Source organism: Gouania willdenowi, chromosome 14 (assembly GCF_900634775.1).
Source record: "Gouania willdenowi chromosome 14, fGouWil2.1, whole genome shotgun sequence".
NCBI classification, from domain to species: Eukaryota; Metazoa; Chordata; class Actinopteri; order Blenniiformes; family Gobiesocidae; genus Gouania; species Gouania willdenowi.
The window spans coordinates 13,454,425-13,470,335 of NC_041057.1; the positions used below are offsets into that span (position 1 = coordinate 13,454,425).

Here is a 15,911-nt window from a genome sequence, read left to right on the forward strand (position 1 = left end):
TTTTTACTAATTTTACATTTTTTTCATTTAGTGTATTTTTCTGTAATGTATGTTTTTGGGTTTTGAGTCATAATGTGTATTTTTGTCTTCTTGCTGTCATTCTGTGCATTTTATGTATAATTACTGTTTTTGTTGCCATTGTAATGTGATTCTGAAGTCATTTTGTGTATTTTTGTATATTTACGGTGTCATTTTGTGCATTTCTGTTGTCATTTTGTGTATTTTTTTGTATAATTATTTAGTTTTATGTATCTTGAATCATTAACCTTTATAGTGTTTGGATTTCAAGTTTTTGACATGCCAGCTGTAAAACTATAAAAACCAACAGGTGTTTCACTATGTTTTATTAAATAACACTATTTATCACATTTAATTCAATTCAAACATAAATCAAATAAAATAGTGTCAAATCCTTTGGATCGTGGCCAGTGATCTCAGTCCTGGTGCTCGTGCTCCTGTCCCGGTATGAGCCAGCGGATGCTGTCTGTCCGAAGGATGGCATAGATAGTGAAGCCGGTGATGAAGAGGATGGAGAAGACCAGCAGCCAGTCGATGCCCTTCACTGGGACGCTGGAGAGCGGCCCCAGGCGGTCTGCGTCACTCACGTTTCTGTCAGGACTGGCTTCAAACCCTGAAATGAGGTGCGATAGTTTCCCCAAACATTATTCACAAAAACCTTACAATGAGCCATTATTTATTAATAATGAAATCATAATTAAAATCATGTCAATTCAAACAACTTTTAACCTTTATTTTTAACCTATTTGTATGTAAAAACACAAGCCTTTAAAGGGATCATCTACTGTTTTTACAAATGTGGCCTAAACACTTGTAAATGTCATTATTAGTAGATTTGTACATGACAAAATGCATTATTTTGCATCATAATCATTTTATTAACTTTTAAAATAAGGTACTACTTTACTGTTTTAGGACCTGTGTTCCGTCATCTTGAAATCACGTGATTGATGACACGAATAGCCCCTTTTAGCCCATTGTTTTCAAGCTTGTTTTTTGGATCATTTAGCAGCTTTTCAGTCAAAATGACAACTTGTGCTGCTTTTGGTTGCTCTAGCCAGAAGGTTTTCAAGCAAAAAAAATAATTTTATTGCTCAGATGGTTGTTTGTAAACTCACAAAACAAACTTGGCTAATGTTGACAATACAGTAAGTCTGTAAGACCAGTAACAGTAAATTAAAACAGCTGTTGAACTTCATTGAATAAGCAAACATAAAAAGCTGGGTAAACTGAGGATTTAGAAAATGTTTAGAAATGACATCAAAATGAAATGTCTGTCATTCAAAGTTAAATCAACAAGAAGACAGTCATCAACATCCCATCATTAGAACTCACAACCTTTTCCAAAATGTCCTAAATCTAAGAACTTAGATGTATACATAAGAAAATATTATCACATCAGAATATAAAATTACTATCTTAAGCTGTCCCCTTTGAAGATGCCTCAAACAAAGTAAAAACAACGAAAAAGGGCAATAACTTCTCATTTTCGAACTCCATCAAGGCATTAATACCCTGAAGCCACACACCGAATTGAGTTATCGTACCTTAAACGGTTTCTGAGAAAAGCTGTGTCCTTTAACTCGGACGGACGGAACTCAAACCTATATCCCCCTTCACACTCTGTGGCGAGGGATGATAAATACTGTACATGAAACAGGTGGGGTGAACAAGAGTTTTCTGTACTTTCCCTTTCAGGGTTGCCACAGAGCGAGATCAAGAATAATCTGATCTCAATCATCTGTGAATGAGCTTTCACTTCATGCACTATCGCCACTAAGTGGACAGATGTTGGGTTTTAGGAGAGTGTGCAGCTGTTTTGGTACCCGTCTGGTTGCTGATGAAGGAGGTGAGCGTCTCCAGCGTTCTGTCCGTGTGGTTGAAGCGAGCCATGGGTTTGGCTCCCTGGAACAGCAAGATGTTTGGTACCGCCACCGTGCCAAACCTGGTGGAGAGGCTGCTGCAGGACGGGAAGGACACAACACATCATAGTTTGTACTGTTTTCATCATCATTAGATGGTACCTTTAGATTCTGACGGTTTTCAGTGTTTTATCCTTCACTACACTTATTTTTAAGGGAAGAAAGATCCATTTGTGTCTGAAGAATGTGGATTTTACGTTGCTTTTTTTGATTTTTGCCATTATATACATTCATTCAAACTTTGATATCCATTAATCTTAAGCACTTCAGATAGCCTACAGTAATGCTCTGAGATATGCTTTTGAAGGTACAGACTTCCCGTTTATCCAAACTACAGTCTACTGCAAACCACAAGAACCATTTCATCATTATCTGCAGACAAAGGAAGCACCTAAAGAGGAGTTTCAAAAATTCCTACTCATGGTGAACTGCAGAAAGTCTAGTAACAAGGAACTCTTTATAAGTGAGTGTGTAGGACAGCAAAATCACACATGACAGCAGCCCTCCAGGACGGGAGCAGGAGAAACTCTTGCCCAACAGTAAAACAAGACCTAAATGTTTTTAATTCCATCCTGCAAAACCCACAGACATACAAAGGTAAAAGAATCCCCATAGCAGGTGTTAACAATGACTAATACTGAAACACCATCTACCTGCTGTGCTGTGAGGCATCCAGTGCCAAGAAATGCATGCTTGGAAACACCCGAGGCAGAGCGTTGAAATACGGAGCCAGGCTGGCAGAGAACTGGCACCAGGCAGTGAAGAAGAGCACCACAGAACACTCAGTGCTGTTTGCATTAAGAAACTCCATCAGGTCCTGAAAGATAAAATATACAATAAATATGATCCTGGTTATTTGACTTGATGTCAAAACTGTAAATAAAATCCTTCATCCAAATATGGTAAAAAATCTTTACAATCTACCTGATGGCAAAAATGCCTAAATTTGACCCCTTAAAGCTGATATTCGGAGGATGAAAAGTGTAAGAAAAAATTTAAAAGCGAACGTTTCGATGTCCCTCCCTAAACAGCCCCACTTCCTCCCCCTATAACAAACAACAATGTTTAACACACGTGTAGTATTGTTTTTCATTAATAAAACACTTATGGTAGTTTGATTAAAACATGTTTATTACCTGTCTATGAGAAATGTCGCCAAATCAGGGTCCGTTCGGAATCTTTTTAAAAGCCCCAAGTCCCTCCACCTTTGAAAAGCAGCTCCGAGATAAATTCTGTTGCGGTCACAAAGATGTTTATCCACAAGCTTTTTAGCCGGACTTTTCTTTAGTTTTAGAGTAGAAGCTTTGGAGTTTCGGAGCGTTCCTCCATGATGCTACGCTGCTCAGAGTGATGCCTGTTTGCTGTGTTGACGCACGGCCTGGTTTTTGTGCACAGTTTACACACACGCATTCACTTTGATTGACAGTCTCTGCTACAGGAAGTCGAAGCCTATTGGCTGGGCGATCACGGCACGATTTTCTATTTGTATAAGGGTCTATAGGACGAAGGCGGGACTTGTATACATTGATGTATATGAATGACCACCAGCAGTAGACCATAGTAAAAGACTAGTTAGTAGGGAAGTCCGATACAATTTTTCCGGTTCTGATATGATACCAATATTGCCGCCTTGCGTATTGGCCGATACCGATATTAATCCGATATCAGCATGAATCATACATACTTTTATCACTTTTCTTTTTTAAAAAAAAAATACTAATTACTTATTTTGTAGTACGAAATGTTAGAAAACGTTGTATCAAGTGATGTTACTCAAACAGAGAACAATAGTCAGCAACAGGAGGTACGCGAAAAACTGACCCATTTATTATTAACCAATTAACCAATAATTCTACAATTGAAAAAAATAAATAAAAATGAATTGCAAAAAAAAAATTAATCTGATATCCGATTTCAGGCTGATATCGGACCGATATCGGATTGGGACACCCCTACTACTTAGGTATTTTTTCACATTCCAAAAGAATGATACATAAACATAGATTTCTCAGAAACTCTGGATATCAGCTTCAATATAAATAATTGATTTGAATCTGTGTAGAAAAACAGGATGCAGTGTCACTGTGTGAGTCTCAGAGAGTGTTGAAGTACCTGCGAGGCGTTGAGGACCTGCACAATGAAGTTGTCCACCCCTGTGACGTTCCTCCTATCACAGTTCACCTTGAACGTCTTCGTGGTCTCTGTGTTGTTCTGCTCGTCCACTGCAGAGATGATTTCAAGGCTGACCTGGATGTCAACACACGCAGAAGTCAACCTCCGTCACCACAGAAAGGACAAATTACAAAATTAAAGTTGATAAAAAGGCACCGCATTAATTTAGAAACGGGAGAACCTGATTTAGAATCAAGACTGGCTTTTTAAATGGTGTGAAATAAGTATTTCCCTGTATCTAAAGGTTTATTACTGCTAAGATTAAGTTAAATCAGAGCTTTTTAACTTGTGGGCCGTGACCCAAAAGTGGGTAGCAAGCATTTCCTTGGACCTCAATACAGAAAAACATGTACTTTTATTTTAGCAGATATGTTTTATGTATAAAACATATGCACCAAAAGTATGTCTAAATGTTCATTTATTGTCCTTTTAAATGATTTTTAGGTTGACTTTTTCAATTATGGAGTAAAAACAAGAGCCAAACTTGAGATTCTAATATTCATTTTTCAGTGATACGCAGTTCATTGCGAGTAAAAGGAAATCTTTTTTTGTGAAATGCAATTGACGAAACCAGAACTTTCTTACTTTTCTTAGTGTCTAAACATGTCTAGTTATTAGGGGTGTGTATTGCCTGGCATCTGGGATGGTCGCAATACGATACGATACAATACAATATATCTCAATATTAAAGTATAAGGCGATTATTGCGATTTTTTTTTTTTTTTAAATATATGACTTAAGAAACAACTAATATGTAAATGTGTACACCGTCATGAGAACATTATGTATAAAATCCATTTTATTGGCATATTTTACACGAAAAACAAATAACATACAATCTGCCTGTGGCTTTTAAACCAAATTTGACTTTAGTGCAACATGACTTTAGTGCAATTTAACAGAGGTATATGCCTAGAACAACAAATAAATGCACAAAGTTAGTTTCAGCACTTCTTTGTGCAGTTACAATGTCTCCTGCAGTGGAAAAGACTTTACTGGTTAAATAAAGGTTAAAAAAAAAAAAATGTATATATATATATATATATATATATATATATATATATATATATATTTATTTATTTATTTATTTTTATTTTGAATTTTTTTTTAATAAAAAATAAATTTTAAAAAATCGATATGTATGCATTCTTAATCGATCCAAGAATCGTGCAACGTAATATCGCGATATATCATAGAATCAATTTTTTTCAACACCCCTACTAGTTATATTTCCATAGCTTATAGGAATGAACCATACTTGTCCTTTTTGCTCTATAATGTCATGCTTACATATGAAATAATTTCACATGAAGAACAAACCTGCTGCAATGACTCTGTCTCTCTCTCCTGGTGAGACACTTCACTAGCTGCAGATGAACCGCCGCATGCTCCAGTGATGTCATCACATGGCAGGGAAAAGCTCGACTCATAGTCCTTTGCATTTTTGGGAAAAAGGGACTTAATGTCAGATGGATCGATGGGAGCTTCACTTCCCATCACAGCATCGGCAATCTCGGCGGTCTTAAACTGCCGCTTTGGCAGAGAGTCGAGATTGTATGAATCTGCAAAGTCAGGGTTGTTCTCCGAGTCCAACTTTGAGTCCTCTGACAGAAAAAGCTCCAATGACTCATCATTTTCTGGGAGGGAAAAAACAGGAAATAATTAAAAACATAATATTAGACCACTTTTTAATGACTCAAATTAAACTTTTTACATTTTATTTTTAAAAGTCTGTTTGTTTCATTCAACTGGACTGTGTATTACATTTTTACGTAATCCTTATTCTACTGATTTAAGTGCTTTAACACAATTCATTTTAAATTTGTCTTTGTCAGAAAAAATATTACATTTTTTTTTTCTTATTCAAACATTTTATAATAAATTTAAATATATATATATATATATATTTGGTCTCCGTCTCAAAGAATGTACTTTCTATATTTCTATTTCATTCTAATAATGTTGTATTTTTCAACCCATTTCATTAAGTATCACCATAACAATTATATGGTGGACCTTTAAAAAAACTCAACTCAATAGCTGTGTTGACAACAAACTGATAAACTATTGTATTATTCATCAAATGTGATCATATAAATATCATAACAAAACAATATATCAACATATTATATAATTCTATGAATAAGGCAAACCGTTTAGAATATTGCACGTTTAAAAAAAAAGCTAGAAACAATAGTTAGCAGTGGCTACAAATGTAGCTTTCCTCCACCAGTATGACGTGAATAAATAATGGTTGACGTCTGTACCTTATAGGTTTCTGCTTACATATTAATAACACAATATTAACAACTTAGAAATATAAAATTAACTTTAAAATAATATGATGCAGCATTACAACCATGAACTATAAGAGCAACACAAAACAACGAAGAGTGGAAGGTGATTATCAGTTACCCAAAGTCAGTTCAACATTATTATTACCTAAAATACTGTAAACATTGTGTATATTAGGGGAAAAAACACGTAAGAGTGTTCTTTAGCTGTCGGTGCACAAAGCTCAGCTAACAAGCGGAGCCTGTGGATTTCCTACCTTGTTCAGTCCCGAAGGAACACTTTATCACCCCGGAGGAAAACAGAAGGAAAATTAAAGTTAAGGTTTGGTGGTGCTTATTTACAGCCCCCAACATTTTATCATTTGAGTGTAAAAACACGATTATAACGTCAGGTTACGACATGCTGAGGCGTGTAGGAACGTTCGGCTGCTAGGAACCAATCAACCGAGTGATGTCGGACAGAAAAAAATGGTACACCGTCAAATCCTCCGCGTCAGAGACACAATAATATGATTACATTTAAATAATAAACAAAATGGTGCTTTTATGTTTCTATTTGAACGTAAAATTATTTCATTTTCCACAAAACTATTTATTTAGATCAAATAAAGATTACCTCATATATTTTACCTTACATTACACAATTTATTTTATTTTATGTCTTATCTTATAGCCTAAAGTTGTTTTTAATCAAATTTCCCATATAGACATTTTAAAATTCTGCTAGTAAAAGTACACTATTGTGGCTTTTATTAATATCATGTCTATGTCCGACACGACCACCACACCAAATATGAATGTCTTCTATTATCAACAGTTCTCCAGGATAAGAGTGGAACTACACACCGTTCAGACCAGCTTTGCTTCAAAACAATTCATTTTTAAACACTATTTAAATATTGTTGCAGTTTACTGAATCATTATACAGTGTCTTTTTTATAGGTTAAATCTGGCATTGTTTGATTTAACCTCTATCATGTAAATCACATTGAGTTGGCTTTTGTATAAAATGTGCAGCACAACATAAATGTCCTATGATCATTGAGAAGGTGGTCTTCTACCAATTAAGTGAATTCATAATATTCAGCAAAATATTTGATACATTTCAGTCAGGCTTTCGTCTCATCTCAGCACAGAAGCTGCTCTTATCAAAGTGATCAATGACTTAAGGTTGAACACTGATTCAGGAAAATTATCTGTTCTCGTTCTATTGGAGCTAAGTGCTGCATTTTACACTGTAAACCATACAATTTTGTTGCACAGATTGCAAACATGGGTTGGACTAAATGGAAAAGTAATGCAATGGTTTAAGTCCTACTAAGTTACTTTGTAAGTATTGGGAACTTTGAATTTGACAGATTAATAATGTCCTGTGGGGTTCCTCAGGGCTCTGTTCTTGGACCCCTTCTGTTTAGCCTTTATATGTTTCCTTTCGGACAAATTTTACAGAACTGTAAAGTTGATTATCAGAGCTACGCAGATGACACACAACTATATCTATCACTGAAAAATCTTTACACTGGCTCCCAGTCAGCCTCAGAATAGACTTTAAAGTTCTGCTGCTGGTGTATAATTCTGTGAATGGGTTTGGTCCAGAATACATCAGTGAGATGTTAGTCAGGAATGAACCTAACAGGTCTCTCAGCTCTATCGACACAGGTCAGATAGTGGAGCCCAGAGCTCACAGTAAACATGGTGATGCTGCTTTTAGTTGTTATGCTGCAAAGAAGTGGAACAAACTGCCAGCAGAGCTGAAGTCAGCATCTAATGTGAACATTTTTAAATCAAAATTAAAGGCACTTTTTTTCTCTACTGCGTATGATTGAGAGAGAGATTTTTGGTCATGTTGTTGTTGATGTAATGTGTTTGTCAATGATTTTAAATGATTTTACTGATGATTTTAAATGTTATTGATTTTAAACGTTATTGATTTTAAACTGTTGAATGTTTTCTGTTGCACCTTTTGATCACGTAAAGCACAGAGTTGCATTGTGTATGAAATGCGTTATACAAATACATTTGCCTTGCCTTGCCTATATTGTGTGTGGCTAAAGTGACAAATGTAATATTAATCTGGATTATTGTAGAAAAAATGCCCTTGAATAAATGTAGCTGATTACCCCTGCTGTGCATTGCACACATGCAGAATAGCTATTAGTGCATTTTGTTCCTACTTTTATTGCTTTTGTGAATCAAAATATCCTTGTAGATTTTTATTCTACTTTGATCCACAAAAAAATCAGGCCTTTAAGAAAATCTAATCAACCAAAAGAAAAGGCATCCATCAGGATTCTGGTGAATGTAATGCCTTTGCAGTATAAAATGTTACCTACACACACTTTAAAAACATGCAAAGAAGTTACTTTTAGTTTTATTACACAACTTTTGAACAGTCCACAACAACCATGCAGAGAATACAATGGGAAATTTACAAATCGTTGCAGTCAACCAGACACAGGTGAGGGACTTAGGTCTTCTTAAAAAAGCACTAAAAACATGAGGTATGAATATCTGTAAGCATTATAGACAGAATAAAGACAATGTTTATACAAAGTTCATTAAAAGATACAAGTTATTACGTTGTTTTCATTTTACACCTTGGATAAAAACAAGTGTATGATACGACACAAGTATTACTTTTCAATGCAGATCAGAAAACAATCATCTTTAAACTGCAGTTCACAATTAAATCCTTCATTTTAAAGTAAATATAACTATTTTTACTTTCTATTTCCACCTGGGACTGAAAGAATTGAATGAAACAATATCTTAACCTTACATGTAGCATGTTTGATGAAGCGAGGAAGTCACATTATAATATTGTGTCCACTATATTCCTAGGGACACAATTTCCTGTTTAATGAGTACAACTTCCTGAAACACTAATTAGCAAAAGCCAACAATACTGTAAAGGTGGTTTCTTCAATTTTAATTTCAATTAAGACTTTTTATACAAAGTTATTAAGGGAAATGGCATATTTTAAATAAAAGTGTTTATGGGGCTATTTTTTTGAAAAGCTATTTGTCAGCTTATCAGACAAAAAGTTGCACCAATATTAAGAAAGTTTGGGCCCCTGGCAAAAAGGTGAATGTGATACTGAAATATTAGAAAGCTCCACATAAGTTCACAAACAATATGATGACATTTTATTTTTTAAAATGTACCAATATGTGCAATGAATATTTGGGTTCACTTGTCTGCAAAACTTTTAACTATTTAACCAAGCAAACTTTTTTTTTTTTTTTTTTGCAATTAAAAAAGTAATTTAACATAACTGTTGACAGGCTAACTAAAAGTGCATCTTATTTTGGTAATAAACACGAATATTTAGTAATTTTTAAATACTGTTTTTGTATAAAAGCCCTGTAAGGTTCTGGCCAGCACTCAGAACTTTATGCGCTAAAAGCTCTAAATAATAAAAATGGCCAATACTAAGATTTAATACCTATTTAATATAAGTGATAAGTTTACTATGATTGAGAGAGAGATTTTTTGTCATGTTGTTGATGTCATGATGATTTTACTGATGATTTTAATTGATTTTACTGATGATTTTAATTGATTTTACTGATGATTTTAAATGTTCTTATTGATTTTAAACAATTGAATGTTTTATCATGTAAAGCACATTGAGTTGCCTTGAGTATGAAATGCGCTATACAAATAAATTTGCCTTGCTTTGCCTTGCCTTACTATGTGAGCTAACTGTTTCAAATTTCCAACTGTGTCTTAAGTGGAGATTTTTTAGCTAGCAAGAGATGCGCTAGCAGTATGTTAGCAAGAATGCTAAAGCAAGAATGGCGAAGAAGCTTTTTGCAGCATATTTGTTTTGCTAATGCCATCAATTACAAACACATCCATACAAGCATATCAAAGAATACTTGAATGAGTTACAATACCCAATTAATTTGTTGTTAATGTCTGATATGTAGGCTGTTTAGCTAATACAGCATATCTGCATGATGTCTCCATTGTGAAAAAGGGCCGTCGTACATCCAAAACACCCAAACAATTCCAGTTTTATATTATTTCTAACACAAACATTGTGCAGAACACAAAACACATTTCATTATGTGAGAAAACCAGGCTGTAACAGTAAATATCTCAAGAAAAATCTGAGTTGAATATCAAAAACCGCTATTTAAGATTTGAGAACAAGGACACAAAGCAGGAGGACAGATGCTACAGAAACATTAGAATACAACAAATTATACAATTCCTCTTAAAAAGTGTAAGGTAAAATACTAGACTCCATTTTTGACCATTGTTTTGCTCCAAACTTTAAATCCTTATTTAAACACTTGATCCAATTGGATAGCAAAGTCCAGGGGAGTTTCATTGACATTGCCAGGGAACATCGTTGCTAAATTGTTGAATTCCTTCAAATTTGCAAATGTTGTTGGATAAGTTTAGATATCTTTGGTAAAAGAGGCTGAGAAATTGTTCGGATATGTCTGTCCGTAAATAAAACTTTCAACAAGTGATACATATGTGATACAATATACATACAACATATTGTCAAATTTAACCTTTTATAATTTCATCATATTTGCCGTGACATAATTTCCCAAACCAATTATTTATTTATTTATTTTTTTTAAAATCTAATTCAAATATTTAGTTTTGAACAAAACAAATGGCAGTGATGGTGTGTTACTCACACAGCTCCATCGGGTCAGACAATACATACTAATACAGATTTGGAGCATAGCTATAAACATTGATTTAATAGAAAACCCCACAAAAGCTTTAGGCGCATTGGAGAAGGAAAATAGAAATGTGTCAGTTTTCATATAAAAACAACATTGATTATTGCCAAGATATCAGTAACACAATCAAAAAACACACACTTCCCTGTTAGAGGCAGTGTGCTGGATCAAAAGGTCCAAGGATGCAATGAAAAAAGGTCAGCACAACTGCGTGGTTAGCTCCCAATTTCAGGTTTAATTTACACCAAAAAACCGTGACGTTTCGGGCTGACCGCCCTTCATCAGACATCGGGTGGTCAGCCCGAAACGTCACGGTTTTTTGGTGTAAATTAAAACTGAAATTTGGAGCTAACCACGCAGTTGTGCTGACCTTTTTTTCATTGCAAGATAACAGTAAAACAAAGCCTTATGGTGTAGTTTGCTACCTAAATATCAATTATGACAGAGGTTAAATGATCTCAACACTATGGGAAATTCTAATTCTTTGTTAATGGATGCTGCACAACTACTTCCAACAATCCTTTAGCAGCAACAGCGCTCTCTATCCGCAAATACACTCTAGCAAATCTTAAAACGATACCAAACAAACAAAGGGCAAAGGTTGATCAAAGCTTTGATTTTACAGGTAAAAATTGAATGAAGAGATTTTTTCAATGTTTCCTAGATTTCTAATAAAGGTAGTCGATGGCCTGACATTGTAAATACCACTGTGTAATCTTCACTGGAGGTTGAAATAAGTCAAAATCAATGTGTATTAAACACACAAAATGAACGCCGGATTTTCCCAGACTGATATTCCGTAACACATTTCTGACATTCATTCCTAATTAACTGTCAACTGTTTTTGGATGATGGTTATTTTTAATTGTACTGGTAAACACACACAAAATGCTAATTAAATATAAATAAAGCTTAAAAGAAACTCGTTTGTGATTGACTTGAGCCATGTTCCCACTGCAGGTTTCAGTTCAGAGTTCAACCACAGAGTTACACAGTAACACTTCAGTTACGCAAGATGTGGACAAAATTCCAAATTGCAGTAAGACAAAAGAGAAAAAGTTACCAAAATAAAAAAAATAATTTGTATACTTTTATTAATGTGAGAATGTCATAAAAATCATTGTGGATTTGGGCCACTTTATGCTGCAGTGTGAGTGTAGACTAAAGCTACAATTTAACGTCTTCACCTACACTATGTACACACAAGGATGCATTAAATAACTACATTTTGCCATTAAATTTACTATCCCAAAAAAACGGTCTCATTGTGTGCAGACATTTAATATTCCAATAACTTTACATGCTTGAAATACACATTTTTTGGCTTCATTTTTAAAGGAAACTATGGATTCTGCTGCGTTAGGATGGAATACAAACTCATCTCATGAGAAGAAATAATTTTGTCTGGATGTGGCACAACTGAAACTCCTACATTGCCAAAAAATTCTATACAGTCTACTGTTAATGTACATTTATTTTCACCTGTTCTGATTCTAACATGATTAAAATTCAAGTGCATTTCATAACAACTCAATAGATTTATCAGTGCTTGGATTTGGCCTTTGTTTACATGATTTTAGGGTGACGTGTTTTCACCACTTGCTGGAGTTCAAATGCTACATATAGTACACAGAAAACAAAGCTACTTCCACTAAGAGTTGTGTGATAAAAGCTTTCATAGTCACCTAAGAAACATAAACATAAACCTTCCACTCACTAGAAATCCCAAGCAGCAACACAGTGAAACTACCAGAAACCGTAACGAGAGGCAGGCTTACAAATGAAACGACACGAGTAATGAAAAATCTGCTCCTCTCACTGGGAAACATGACCAATCTTACCCAGAGGGTGAGGAACCTGTACATATTTGTCTCTTATTCCAGCTGTGCAGGGTGAGGGGGGTGTATAACCTGCCTTCACTCATTGGTGGACTTCTCTTTGCAGGAAGGTTCACAGAGAATCTCTTTGTGTGGGCGAGGATAAGGGAAAGCCGCTCCACTGCAGGCGCTACTGAAGGCCAGTTTGTTGAGGCGGGCGAGGCCTTTGATGCTGCCGGGCGGCCGCCCAGGGCTCACTTTGTATCCCGCAGCTCTGGTTGTGCCGAGCGGCCGCCCCGGGCTGGTTTTAAACCCTGCAGCTCTGGTGGTACCGAGGGGTCGCCCTGTGCTGGTTCTGTATCCAGCTAACTTGGTGGTTCCTAAAGGCCTCCCACGCCTGCCCGTCTTTCCGACGCCCTTGTTCTTTTTCTTGCTGTCATCGGATGTTTGATCGGAGGTTTTTAAATCTGGCAACTTCATTGGCGAGCAGGGGTCACCCCCGAGGACCTCCTGCCTCTGGCAGACCAGGGACTTGTGGCTCTGGGTGGGTAAGGCCATGGGGGACAAGGTCATCTGCAGGGTAGAGGGAGGCGGGTAGAATTTGCCTGGCTGAGAGGTGCAAAGTTCAAAGTGAGGCGGGGGGTGGTGGCCGTCCTCTGCCAAGCACGACGGCCGGCTACTCATGCAGAAGTCAGTGGTTGTCACCTGTCGCATCATCTTCTGCTGGGGGTGGAACACAACATGTCATGGTCACACATGTACAGTCACTATCAGCATCACACACACACTGGAGCTTTAATGTGGGTACCCATATATTTAGACCTACTGTATCGTTATTAATGGTGATAGACATGTCTTCCAAGCCTTTAAAGTGTGAATAATCTTGGTACCATAATCAGGATAATGCCAATATCTGGCAAAATAGATATTTGGTGCTTGACAGAGGTTTGACCTCTCTGAGTGCTCATGTTATTTATTTATGTTATTTTATGTTATTTCTCCTTCTTTTGGTCTGCATTTGTCTTCATAAATTGACACCATAAAGGGAGTCATCTCATTTATTTTCTTTTTTGTTTGGGTTGAAGGTTTTTGTGACTATCAGTAGCCTCCTAATTTGGAAATCTTAATTACTTTATACAATATTGTAGGTGCTGTGAAATTTTACCCAAAATAGAAATCCAATAATTCTGCAGCCGACTGATGATAAAAGTAAGCTCAATAATGAGCAATAACAATAATAATAAAAAATCTAATCGACAATCTTCAATTATCAAGATAAGAATCAGTTTCTGATTTAATTAAGACTTTAATAATTAGAATCAAATAAAATGTGTCCCAATTGTTGATGTAACAGTTAATTTGTCTGAATCAAAGCACACTAAAGACAAAAATAAAATGGATATACAGTTTTCTATTATCTGCCTGATAATATGTTAGTCTAGTCAGATAAAATAAAAATATGTATGGTATATGCATTTTTAAGTACATTTTAATATTGTATTGACTTTTTGGGGTTTTTATCACAAAAAGCTCCTTTAGACTTGTTTCAAAACCAAATTGAAATTGTTTTATTTAAATTTGAGACAATAACAAATTGGAAAACATTTGGAGTTGAGTAGTTATTGGATGTGTGGATCTCCATGACAGGACAAAGTAGAACTTTAATTTAAAACCAAAAAGGAAAAAGGAGAAACACCTTGAATTGCAATAGCAGGGATGTTAATCAGAGCTTTATGATTGTTCATGATGTCATTTCTTAAGAAATCATTACTGGTGGATTGGAAATGTAAAGCTTGATCATGGCTATGTCTTTGAGCGAGCACATGTCAGTTCTTATACATTTTAAGTTTATCATTTAAACATAAGGGGGAGAAAGTGGGTCACTGTGGATGTATTTACTACACAGAGCATTGCTAATAATGGTTCAGAGACCATTGCTTTCATACTTCGTTAAAAGGGATGAAAATACACTGATGATGAAGATAATATGTCGCTTCTTCTGCAGAATAAAAGGAAGAGTGCACTTTACTACCACAAACGCGACTCTCTCTGAAGTGATTTCCATTCACAAAAAGGATGCATAGCGTGATGATTCTGCATCCCTGCGTCCGGGGAATCGAACCCTAAACCTCTGTGTGGGGTCATTGTGCAACACCAGCTTCGATCATTATCCTCGTCTTAAAAGTGAAAGGTCAAGGTTTTCCTATCCAACACGTTTAAAAGTGTGAGTTGAAATGAATTAATGTGACTTACTGTAGCCCGATTGTTCTCAGAGCAGAAAGGGTTAAACAGGAAAATGATCTTTCATCCCTTTAGAGCGCCACTACATCCATTTTCCCCCAAATGTTTCCGCACTAAAGGAACAAACAGCCGAACCCGGACAGTCACCGACTCTGCTCGTTCACCGCCGTGGACGTTAAGAGCCGACAGAACGGCCTCGGTTCTCCCTTTATGTTTTAATTCCCAGCTCCAGCGGTTTGGATAAGAAACGCAGCCATTTTCCATTAAAAATTAATAAGACGGGAGCGCAGTCTGCGCATGCGCAGAGCCGCAAACGAAGGGTGAGGATTGTATCATTCTCTGCAAAACCACGTTTTCTGCTACAAAGCTGCCAAAAATACTCATTTGAATAATATTAAAAAAAAAACACAACAAATACCAAACCGGACCAGTGACGTTATTTTTGTTTTTTTTTCAAATTAGAGTGCAGCCAAAAGCCCATATTTTCAACCAACACCTCCCACTCCTTATGAATAATATACAACTGAAAAAGCTGTTGAATTATTAAAATTTCTAGTCGGCCCAGAAATACAGCATCCAAGCAAATCTAATGCCCTCCCACCCCCAAACAGCCAGACAAAAACATTGCATTTCCTGCACAGTAGGTGGCTTTATTGAGGGAAAATAAAAACACGCCCAACGTTCACATTTCTTTGTAAAGTTTTAATGTTTCATGTACATACAAAGAACCAAAACAC

At 35.9% G+C, this 15,911-nt stretch overlaps 2 protein-coding genes across 3 annotated transcripts; both read right to left on the reverse strand.

The window, feature by feature from the left end:
* Positions 1-327: 327 nt before the first annotated feature.
* txndc15 (thioredoxin domain containing 15) lies at positions 328-6,854 on the reverse strand. The gene is made up of 6 exons (XM_028466857.1): positions 6,664-6,854; positions 5,433-5,749; positions 4,053-4,187; positions 2,594-2,757; positions 1,845-1,978; positions 328-631 (listed from the first exon to the last, which is right to left on the reverse strand). Exons 1-6 carry the CDS (start codon positions 6,758-6,760, stop codon positions 435-437), a joined length of 1,044 nt encoding a protein of 347 aa, XP_028322658.1. The 5' UTR covers positions 6,761-6,854; the 3' UTR covers positions 328-434.
* A 4,736-nt stretch (positions 6,855-11,590) lies between these two features.
* c14h5orf24 (chromosome 14 C5orf24 homolog) lies at positions 11,591-15,446 on the reverse strand. 2 transcript variants are annotated; one of them, XM_028467048.1, is made up of 2 exons: positions 15,187-15,446; positions 11,591-13,653 (listed from the first exon to the last, which is right to left on the reverse strand). In XM_028467048.1, the coding sequence occupies exon 2, from the start codon at positions 13,648-13,650 to the stop codon at positions 13,033-13,035; it is 618 nt and encodes a 205-aa protein (XP_028322849.1). In that variant the 5' UTR covers positions 13,651-13,653; positions 15,187-15,446; the 3' UTR covers positions 11,591-13,032. The 2 variants fall into 2 exon arrangements, with proteins under 2 accessions (XP_028322849.1, XP_028322848.1); XM_028467047.1 differs by having other exon boundaries at positions 11,591-13,656.
* Positions 15,447-15,911: the final 465 nt, after the last annotated feature.